This window comes from Rhinopithecus bieti, unplaced genomic scaffold (assembly GCF_001698545.2).
Source record: "Rhinopithecus bieti isolate Rb0 unplaced genomic scaffold, ASM169854v2 scaffold_29928, whole genome shotgun sequence".
NCBI classification, from domain to species: Eukaryota; Metazoa; Chordata; class Mammalia; order Primates; family Cercopithecidae; genus Rhinopithecus; species Rhinopithecus bieti.
Window position 1 is genome coordinate 4,371,083 of NW_016814053.1, and position 11,718 is coordinate 4,382,800.

General features: G+C 37.4%; 1 protein-coding gene across 1 annotated transcript in view; it reads left to right on the forward strand.

The window, feature by feature from the left end:
* STYX (serine/threonine/tyrosine interacting protein) overlaps positions 1 to 11,718 on the forward strand; it is a 49,672-nt gene that overhangs the window by 16,954 nt on the left and 21,000 nt on the right. The window contains exons 2-4 of the mRNA XM_017849470.1: positions 1,691 to 1,723; positions 4,087 to 4,140; positions 9,501 to 9,598. Coding sequence (XP_017704959.1) covers positions 1,691 to 1,723; positions 4,087 to 4,140; positions 9,501 to 9,598 — 185 coding nt within the window. The remainder of the gene's footprint in view (positions 1 to 1,690; positions 1,724 to 4,086; positions 4,141 to 9,500; positions 9,599 to 11,718) is intronic.

The window sequence follows — 11,718 nt, forward strand, 5'->3', positions numbered from 1 at the left end:
TAAATCACGTGGTTAAAAAAAAAAAAAAAAACCTGTCTCTCATTGTAGGATTATTATTCTCTCTTTTCATTACAGATGGATACCATTTCTACCTTCTGTGTTAAAAATACTTTCTGGGCCAGGTGCAGTGGCTCACTCTTGAAATCCCAGCTCTTTGGGAGGCTGAGGTGGGCGGATCATGAGGTCAGGAGATCGATACCATCCTGGCTAACACGGTGAAACCCCGTCTCTACTAAAAGCACACAAAAAAATTAGCCTGGAGTGGTGGTGGGCACCTGTAGTCCCAACTGCTCGGGAGGCTGAGGCAGGAGAATGGCATGAACCCAGGAGACTGAGCTTGCAGTGAGCCGAGATCATGCCACTGCTCTCCAGCCTGGGCGATAGTGCAAGACTCAGTCTCAAAAAACAAACAAACAAAAAATTACTTTTCTGACTTGGAGAATCTGGGTGAAGGGTAAATAGAATTCCTTGTACTATTTTTGCAACTTTTCTATAATCCTAAAATTATTTCAAAATAAAAGGTTAAAAAGGTATTTTCCAGAATGCTTTGGAAACCTAATTACTAGTAATAATTCTGAGTTTTAAGCAACCAACTTAGAAACTTTTGGAATGCAATCAATCCATTAACAAATGAGGACTATCTGTACTATCATTTTTTTTTTTAAGACGGGGGTCTCAGTCTGTCACCCAAGCTGGAGTGGTGGGGTGATCTCGGCTCATTGTAACCTCTGCCTCCCAGGCTCAAGCGATCTTCCCACCTGAGCCTCCTGTGTAGGTGGGATTACAAGCAGGCTCCACCATGCCCAACTAATTTTTTTGTATTTTTAGTAGAGAAGGGGTTTCACTCTGTTTCCCAGGCTGGTCTCAAACTCCTGAGCTCAAGCAATCTGCCTGCCTCGGCATCCCAAAGTGCTGGGATTATAGGCATGAGCCACAGAGCCTGGCCTTCTAGTCTGTTTCGATTCTTCATTTCAATTTACTATAGTTAGTTTTCTCTTTTTCTAACTTTTAAAATATTTTTTATCTTTTACCATTGACATTTTGTGTTATTTTACAGCTTCTTTATATTGGTCTGCATTCCAAAGACAAAACAAAGTCTCTTATCTTTTGTGATATGTGTTAAAATAATTGAACTAGACAAGAATGTTAGGACCAAGTGAGATGTAGGAAAGGCTCTTTGATAAGCTTTTGGCATTTTAGATCAGACATGGCAAGTACCTATGACATAGCATTTTTCTTTTATCCATTTCAGGTATTATTTGTTGATCAGACATTCTTCTTGCTGTCTTGGACCACACAGTGTTTTAGGTATCTACTGTCAGTTGATTAGAGTTGGCATGAGAAACAAAAAAAATCTAGTGACATCTTTGACTTAGAAGATCAGTTTTGGGGAGAATCTTCTGGAATATCTATTCTATTCTTAAGTTTAATGAGCAGTTTCATCCATTATATGAAGTAATATAATAATTCTGGAAGCCTAGTTATTTAAAGAATGCCTTAAGCTTTGTTTCTTGTTACTTTAATTTTCAGATGTTTGTGAAACCAAGTCTGCTATTTTAATAAAATATTCTTAAAGTATAATGTAACTTTAAAAAATCTACATACTTGTATGTCACATCTTTAGCCTTTAATTGGGTGACTTTTTAAATGTTATCTACTTTTATTCTTATGTTTTCCTCCCCTTTTAAAGGAGTGGACCTACCCTATGAGACGAGAGATGCAGGTATGGCAACCTTTTGTTTGTTCAAACCAACCCATGTTATCATAGTAACAACCTTAGTTTATAGGATTTGAGACCTGCTGATTCATGATCTGTAGGTTCATCATTATGTATTTTAAATAATTAATTATTTTAAATATTTAAGGTTAATCTTGGATCTTAAAAAGATGGGAAATTAGAGGAATATAATAATAGGTGTTTGTACTTAATGAGTCACTTTCTCTTATTATTATTATTATTATTTTTCGAAATGGAATTTTGCTCTTGTTGCCCAGGCTGGAGTGCAGTGGCACGATCTCGGCTCACCGCAACCCCTGCTGTCCGGAGCCATGACGCCCGGAATTAGCCGACCTCTGTTGCTTGATCTCCGCAAAGCGGAGACAAGAGGGCACATTCCCAGGTTCTTTATTTACAAACCCTTCCTGCGCACGCCCAAAGCTTTTCCCGCCTGCGCCTAAGTTTCTCCCGCGCGCGCCAAAACTGTTCCCGCGCGCGCCAACCTTTCCCGCGCGCGCGCAAACATTTTCCCGCCCAGGAAGATATGCAGCCCAGGGCGCAGGCGCGATCCCGCTCCCGGGAAAAGTACAAACCCACGGCGCATGCGCGATTGTAATTTGAGAAGACCCGGCCCCCTATCACCGCCCTGGCCCAACCTCTTCCCCTGCCAGCCTATATAAGGCATGACCCTACACTCAATAAACGAGACTTGATCAGGCTGTTTGTCTTGTCTCCATTTCTTGTGTTTTCTTGTCTCCTCCATTCCCACTCCCCCTTCCAGGGCCCGTTCGACTGTCCTGCAGGTCGGGACACCCTGCCTCCCGGGTTCAAGCGATTTTCCTGCCTCAGCCTCCTGAATAGCTGGGATTACAGGCATACGCCACCATGCCCGGCTGATTTTGTATTTTTAGTAGAGGTGGGGTTTCTCCATGTTGGTCAGGCTGGTCTCGAACTCCTGACCTCAGGTGATCACCTACCTTGGCCTCCCAGAGTACTGGGCTTACAGGCATGAGCCACTGCACCTGGCCAATGAGTCACTTTCTTTTTCCTCATGTGAAAACTTGGATACTATTTTTGTGTTCCTTTTGAAAGCAGTTTGCTTTCTCTGTGTAGATAAGTTAGGGAGAGTTCACTGTACAACAAATAAGCATTGTTCACTTTGTGTCCGATTTTCAATCAACTTCCATAATTAAGTCTTTTAGAAGATCAAATTGAATACTTTCAGTTTGGAATGAATTAAATGATAGCTAACCCTCATAGCAGCTCATTTTCTTTTGCATTTCATACTTTTTACAGTGAGGTCTGTTTGCCCCAGGATTAAGCAGTATCTTGTTCCTGGGAATCCCATGACTTCTAAAAATCTGTTACTTTTCTTTCGTAATGAAAATTCACTTTGAAAAACTATGTGAGTACCTATGAGGCATTTTGTTTGGTGCTATGAGGAATGCAAAGATGACTAAATGTAATTTCTGCCCGCAAAAGCCTGGTGGGAGAAATCAGTTTTATATACAAATAATTATGACTTATAGAACTGAACCATAAAGTTACTGTTAGGATCTAGGGTGTGATATATCCAGACTGAAAGCTTTCTATATTGAATTTACATAGAATAAATTTGAATTCAGCTTCTAGAAGGTACATATTTAAATTGTTGAAATTTTGTCAACTGGCAAATATTTGAATTTGGACTTTTTATGTTACAGTAATAATTTGCTTCTATTAACTATAGATCATAGTTTTAGGTCGGACACAGGAGTTCATGTCTGTAATTCGAGCAGTTTGGGAGGCTGAGGCGGAAGGATCACTAGAGCCCAGGAGTTCCTTATCAGCCTGGGCAACATACTGAGACTTCATCTCTATTTTTTAAAGAAAAAAAAAAAATTAAAAAAATAGATAAGAGTTCCAATCTTGTTGTATCTTGTGCTGCTTTTGATTTGGCCGAATAAGGTTTTGTGTAGCTTTAAAGGGATGATTTCCTTTATGCCTATTTTATTTCCAGATTTTAGCAGAGAATAGAAGTAAAATTTAAAAGATTTTATTAATCTAAAATGCAACATTACAATGTACTAATTCCGTCCAAACTGCTTATAAAAAACTGTATAAGTTCACATATCCAACTTTTCAGAGCTGTTGATATAAAATAAAGCTGTTTAAATAAAACTTGAGTGTCTTATTTGATGTTATAAAGCATGCCTGCATTTCTCTACCCAATCATTTGCTCATCGTGGATAGGAAATGCTCCCTAAATAACAAACTTTTAAGCAAATTGTTTTAACAACTATGAAAACACCCCACAAATTCAGTTATATGGTACATAGTCTGATAGATTTAAATTGCTGATGGTAAATACCTCAATTTTTTTTTTCTAGGAAATTTTACCTGGATTGTTCTTAGGCCCATATTCATCTGCTATGAAAAGCAAGGTATGAACTTTGTTAGATTCACCAAGAGAGACTTTTATTAACCAACTTTTCTTGGGTAAGTTTTTTAGCAATAACGAGTTTTATTTTAGGGAGCATCCACAAGTACTGTCTGTTAATAGTAATTGTCACTTTGGAGTACCTTCCTCTTTCCTTATTTTACTAGACCAGTAGTTCTCAAGTGTTTCACCACAAATCACAGTTTTTGTTTTTTCCTCATGAAATTTGTATGTTTGAAAGATTTACCAGATAACTTATCTTTAATAACTTATTTACTCTCTAAAATACTAGACATCTGTAATTGCTAATCATAGCTTCAGAACAATATGAGGTATACTTAAAGCCCAAAATAAGGAATTTCTATGTTTAGTTAAACCTTCCTTATCAAGGGTAAGACTGTGTGTGTTAAAGTGATTCACCTTAGTTGTTTTGCCAGCCAGACTTTAGAGGGCTGGTTGGTATCCCTGATATGAAATTTGAAACTTTTTGAGCACCAGTATGTCACTCGAAGGAAATCCTCATTGCAGTATTTCAGATTTTGGATTTTTGGATTAGGAATGCTCAATTATAAGTATAATGCAAATATGCAAAACAAACAGAAAAATACAAACTCTGAAATACTTCTGGTCCCCGGCATTTTAGATAAGGGATATTCAATCTGTATAGATAGTCTACATAGTCAAACTTTAATGGACTTACTCAGTTGCAGTTAAAATAGGTAGATCTCATTTTAATATGTTCTTGCCACTTCTAAAAGATTCAGTGCTACTAATTCTCTTTGAGTTACAACATGAAACATACCACAAATGTCTTTCCCCAATACTTTGCCTGTTCAGAAGTCAGTATACTTAAATTGTGTTTGACATCTCTGTAATTTAAAATGTTCTTAGGAATTTAACCGGTTTTAAAAGGTCATTAATTTTGAAACTCGAAGATTTTTTTGACTGCTGAAACATGGCTAAGAGTAAACCTGGACATCTTGATGACTTTTTGCTTAGTTGGAAAGATAGGGAGTTAGTAAAAGTAAGTACTAGGGAATGGACAGAGCAGGTCTATAGACATAGCTATAATTTATTTTGTAAAAGACAGATGTAAACGAGGTTATTGTCCATATAATTTGCTATTCACCAAGTACTAGTCTTCCAGATCGTTTTAGATAATTTTCATTTTTAAAATTCCCATTGTACTTTATAAATATACATACAGTATTTATCACATTAAAGTATTTGTTTAAAGATCTGTCTCCTCAATGGAAGGCTGAGGCAGGCAGATTACATGAGGCCAGGAGTTCAAGACCAGCCTGGCCAACATGGCAAAACCCCGTCTCTACTAAAAATACATTAATTAGCTGGTTATGGTGGTACGTGTCTGTAATCCCAGCTACTCGCGAGGCTGAGGCACGAGAATTGCTTGAACCTGGGAGGTAGAGGTTGCAGTGAGCCAACATGGCACCACTGTACTCCAGCCTGGTTGACAGAGTGAGACTTTGTCTCAAAACAAAACAAAAACACACACAAAAAAAAGGTCTAGTTCTTCAAAACTTCTTCTCTTGAAATGTCACCATGGTCTTATTAGATAGAGAAAAAGCCTCTATGGCAGTATTTTATATTTCCCACCCTAGGTAACCATAATATAGCCCATATTTGTTTTCATACCATTATCTGAAAACAACAACAAAAAATAATATTGGAGATAAACCTAAATGGATAAACTCCTTTTTAAACACTCATTTACTGTTATTATTATTTTGTGAGAGAGGAGTGGGGTCTCGCTCTGTTACCCAGGCTAGAGTACAGTGGTGTGCTATCATAGCTCACTGTAACCTCAAACTCCTGGGCTCAAGCTGTCTTCCTGCCTCAGCCTCCCAAGTAGCTAGGACTACAGGCACACACCACCATGCCTGGCTTAATTCTCAAAGTTTTTGTAGAGGTGGGGTCTGGCTGTGTTACCCAGGCTACTTTCAAATTCCTGGCTTGAAGTGATCCTCCCACCTTAGCCTCCCAAAGCACTGGGATTACAGGCATGACACACCATGCCTGGCCACGTTTACTTAAGTATATCTTTTATTAAATTCAAATACAGTTTAAATAAAAGAGTCAAATTTAGGGCCTTTGTAACTAGTAAACTATCTCTATTTGTAAAGTTTTCTATTGTTTTAAATGTAAGGTAAGGTCATAATTTGCTTTATATTAGGTTGGTGCAAAAGCAACTGCCTTTGAAAAGTACAAAATAATTCTATTTGCTGTTATGTTAGGGCTCTATTTTGATAGTTTATTTTTACTTAGTAGTAGTCTAATGGGCCTTCAAAGCTTGTTTAAGCATATTTATACATAATTATGTGCATCATCTTGTACTTTCTCACATTCATAAAGTAGATAAGAAAACTCCATAGGTCATCAAGTGTACACGAAGGACTTAATTTTGAATTTGTTGTGGAATTGGCACAAATCTCGATATAGAACATTGGTTAATTATTAAGCTTACCAAATGCTTATCTCACTTTCCCTAACTCAGGTTATACTCAAATACAAAGATAATTGAATTCTAATCTATGCTGACATAAAACTTGCTGCAGAAATTAACACTTAAAACTTGAAAATTATATTGTCTTAGCTCAGGCTCTTCAAACAAAATACCATAGACAGGGTGGCTTAAACAACAAATGATTATTTCTCTGAGTTCTGGAGGCTGGGAAGTCCACAGTCATGGTCCGGCTCTGGTGAGGACCCTCTTGATGGTTTGCAGATCCCTCCCTTCTTGCTGTATCCTCACACAGCCAAGAGAATGAGTTCTTGCCTCTTATAAGGGTACAGATCCTGTCATGGAGGTTTCTACCCTCTTGACCTCAATTTAAAACTGATTACCTCCCAGAGACTCCACCATCACATCTTGCGGGTACGGATTTCAACATATGAATCTGAGGTGATGCAAACATTTAGTTCATAACACATAAATTATTATTTTTTTACTTTGCTCATGAATTATTAGTGCTACTGTTTTGTACTATTTAAAATGCAGGAAATGGGAATTAAATATATTGGATTTTAAACTGTGTCAGGAAATTCAAGGTTATCTGATTCTCTTGCCATTGTGACTTGTTAGTTCATTTATTGAACAGATAATTATTGAACACTTAACTAGTTATACATATTTGATACTTAAGTGTATTGTACACTTTACACATACTGTGTATCAGTGAACAAATATAAATCTTTTCTGTCAAGGAACTTAATGCTCTAGGTAATAAAATAACATCTATAAACTCACTTAGCCGGGCGCGGTGGCTCAAGCCTGTAATCCCAGCACTTTGGGAGGCCGAGACGGGCGGATCACGAGGTCAGGAGATCGAGACCATCCTGGCTAACATGGTGAAACCCCGTCTCTACTAAAATACAAAAAAAACTAGCCGGGCGAGGTGGCGGGTGCCTGTAGTCCCAGCTACTTGGGAGGCTGAGGCAGGAGAATAGCGGGAACCCGGGAGGTGGAGCTTGCAGTGAGCTGAGATCCCGCCACTGCACTCCAGCCTGGGCGACAGAGCGAGACTCTGTCTCAAAAAAAATAAAAAAAAATAAAAAAAAAAAAAAATAAACTCACTTAAACTTATCATCACTTGCAAATGAAAATTTATTATTTGATAATTTCTAGAATTGTCATGTTAAATTGCTTTTAAGTATGGAGCCAAAAGCACTACAGGTTGAGTATCCCTAATCTGAAAAATCTGAAATGCTCCAAAGTGAAACTTTTTGAGTTTCAGCATGAAAACACAAGTGAACTCTACACCTGTCCCTATGTAATGGGTCACAGTCAAAATTTTGTTTCATGCACCAAATGACTGTATGAAATTACCTTCAGAGTATATGTATATGGTGTGTGTGAAGCATAAATGAATTTTGTGTTTAAACTTGGATCCTATCCCCAAGACATCTCAGTATGTATAGGCAAATATTTCTCTTTTTTTTTTTTTTGAGACAAAGTCTCTGTCGCCCAGNAGAGCGAGACTCTGTCTCAAAAAAAATAAAGAAAAATAAAAAAAAAAAAAAAAAAACTCCCTTAAATTAATCATCACTTGCAAATGAAAATTTATTATTTGATATTTTCTAGAATTGTCATGTTAAATTGCTTTACTCCTGGGCGCAAAAGCACTACAGGTTGAGTATCCCTAATCTGAAAATCTGAAATGCTCCAAAGTGAAACTTTTGAGTTTCAGCATGAAAACACAAGTGAACTCTACACCTGTCCCTATGTAATGGGTCACAGTCAAAATTTTGTTTCATGCACCAAATGACTGTATGAAATTACCTTCAGAGTATATGTATATGGTGTGTGTGAAGCATAAATGAATTTTGTGTTTAAACTTGGATCCTATCCCCAAGACATCTCAGTATGTATAGGCAAATATTTCTCTTTTTTTTTTTTTTGAGACAAAGTCTCTGTCGCCCAGGCTGGAGTGCAGTGGCGCGATCTTGGCTCACTGCAAGCTCCGCCTCCTGGGTTCATGCCATTCTCCTGCCTCAGCCTCCCGAATAGCTGGGACTACAGGTGCCTGCCACCTCACCCGGCTAATTTTTTGTGTATTTAGTAGAGACGGGGTTTCACTGTGTTAGCCAGGATGGTCTTGATCTCCTGACCTCGTGATCCGCCTGCCTCAGCCTCCCAAAGTGCTGGGATTATAGACATGAGCCACTGCGCCCAGCCAAGGCAAATATTTCAAAATCTGAAATCTGAAACACTTATGGTCCTATCTTGGCACCAGCATTTTGGATAAGGGATACTCAACCTGTATGGAATATAATAACATGCCATTGAAGTTGCCATTTTTAACTTCAGGAAAATTTTTAAATGGTGAAAGGTTAAGTAGATTATGTGAAGTATATAAATTAATTCTGACTCTTAAGGTATACTGGGAGAGGCAAGGAGTTGTCTAGAGATTTGGGCTCAGGTACTGCTGTTAACTAGGTCAGTGATGTCCAAGTATTTGGTAATGTAACTGTTTTATGTCTTAGTAGTCCCCTCTAAAGAATAAAGATTGCAGTCAATATATATAACTACCATTTATTAAACACTTGCTGTGTGTCCCAGGTGCTATGCCAAACATCTTACATAAAGGTTCCATCAAGCTCTAAAATTATAGGTATGAAATATCCCTGTTAACCTTTTGAGGACATTAGTGTATTAGTCTTGAATCATTGAAATATCTTGCTACCCACTTCAGGTATATTATAAAATTAGCTTTAATCCCCTGGACTTAAGCAGAGACTTGGGTTCTGTGTATTTTCAAACATCTGTGTTATATAGTAAGAGGATGTTTGATATTTTAAAATATTCATCTTCCCTGTCCTCCTCCTGCTTTTTTTTTTTTACAGCTACCTATACTACAGAAACATGGAATAACCCATATAATATGCATACGACAAAATATTGAAGCAAACTTTATTAAACCAAACTTTCAGCAGTTATTTAGGTAAGAATTATTGCTATGATTTGTAAAACACTTATTGAAGTTTCATTTCAGGTTTTGTACCATCAGTTTTTTCTGTATATAAAAAATGGGTCATATAGTACATAGTTTTTTACAATAAATTTTACTTAAAATACTTAAATAATTTATGCCCATAATGCAGAATTCTAAAGGTTCAAAATAGTGTATATTGTCAAGAAGTTTCTTGGAAAGTAAAATAAAAAAGAATTTAAAATAACATATACTGAAAAGTAGATTTTAGTATACATTATTTTATCTCTTGAGGGATAAAGGAATTGAGTAGGGGATAGGTATAGGGAAACAACATCTACTATTACCTCTTTATTGGGTAGCTTTCCAGTGTTAGGTTAAATTTATGAGCATATTCTTATAGATAAACTTTTGTTTTTTACATTGCCTTTCTTTTTTTTTTTACTTTGTATTTTTTGGAGATTGGTTTATATCAGTATGTATATCAAACTGCTTATTCTTTTTAAGTTGCATTGTAATCCACTGTATGGCTATACTAAAATTTATTCAGTTAGTCTGTTGGACATTTAGATTGTTTCTGGCCTTATACTAATATGTATAGCATATAGTGACTATCATTGTACATATTACTCAATACGTGAGCATATTGATAGGGCAAATTTGTAGAATTGCTGGATATGAGTATGAACATTTTAAATTTTGATAGATGTAGCAGATTGTTTTCCAGTGCATTGTATCAGTTTACGTTCCCACTATCAAGTATATGAGAGTGACTCTTCCCTTGGTATCTCTCCAAGATGGAATTATGAAACATTTTTAATTTCTCAAAGTCTAATGGAGTAAAAATGGCATCTCATTTGATGTTCTTATTTATCTTACAAGTTCAGTTGAGCATGTAATGGTTTTAATGTTCTTTATTTTTTAACTTCGTTTTAAAATAGAGTATGTTACACCTGGTACAAAACTCTGCTTTTCTCCTCTAAACCCAAGCCACCATGCTCCTCTCCTAGGAGGCAGCTTCTTCCTTCAATATCTATGTAAAAGTATATATGTTAAAAATATTTTAGACCAGCGCGGTGGCTCATGCCTGTAATCCCAGCATTTTGGGAGGCCGAGGTGGGCAGATCACCTGAGGTCAGGAGTTCGAGACCAGCCTGGCCAATGTGGCGAAACTCCATCTCTACTAAAGCGAAAATTACCTGAGCATGGTGACACATGCCTGTAGTCCCAGCAACTCAGGAGACTGAGGCAGAAGAATTGCTTGAAACCGGGAGGCAGAGGTTACAGTGAGCCGAGATCGTGCCACTGCACTCCAGCCTGGGCAGCAGAGCAAGACTCCATCTCAAAAAAAAAAAAAAAAAAAGCTGGGTGCAGTGTCTTACGCCTATAATCACAGTACTTTGGGAGGCTGATGGGGGTGGATCATGAGGTCAAGAGATCAAGAATATCCTGGCCAACATAGGGAGACCCCATCTGTACTAAAAATACAAAAATTTTCTGGGCATGGTGGCGTGCGCCTGTAGTCCCATTTACTCAGGAGGCTGAGGCAGGAGAATCACTTGAACCCGGGAGGCGGGGGTTTCAGTGAGCCGAGATTGCCCCACTGCACTCCAGCCTGGCGACAGAGTGAGACTCTGTCTCAAAAAAAAAAAAAAATTTAATGCTCTGCTTTATTTTTAAAATGAAACCAATCTATAAATATCTGTAAATACAAGATACATACTCTAAAATACATGGTTTGAACATAGAATAGAATACTATGTAACCATGAAAAAGAATGTAATATATCTATGTGTTTGGATCTGGCATGATCTCCAAAATAATGCATTGCATGAACAAAGCAGAGTGTGGAACAATGTGTATATATTCGCAATGTGTTGAGTAAATACATATATACTACATTAAGTATATTTATTCTTGTATATGCATAGAATATTTCTGGACCAACAGGCTAGAAACTTCATAGTGATTGCTTCTAAGAAGGAAAATTCAGGGCCTGTGATGGTACAGGGACATGTTTTTATTTCATGGTTTTTTTTTTTTTTTTTCTTGTTTTTTTTTGAATGATTCTTTTCCCCCCCCGCCCGGGGGAGGGGGGGGCGGGGTTCTTTTTTGGTTTCACTGCAACTTCC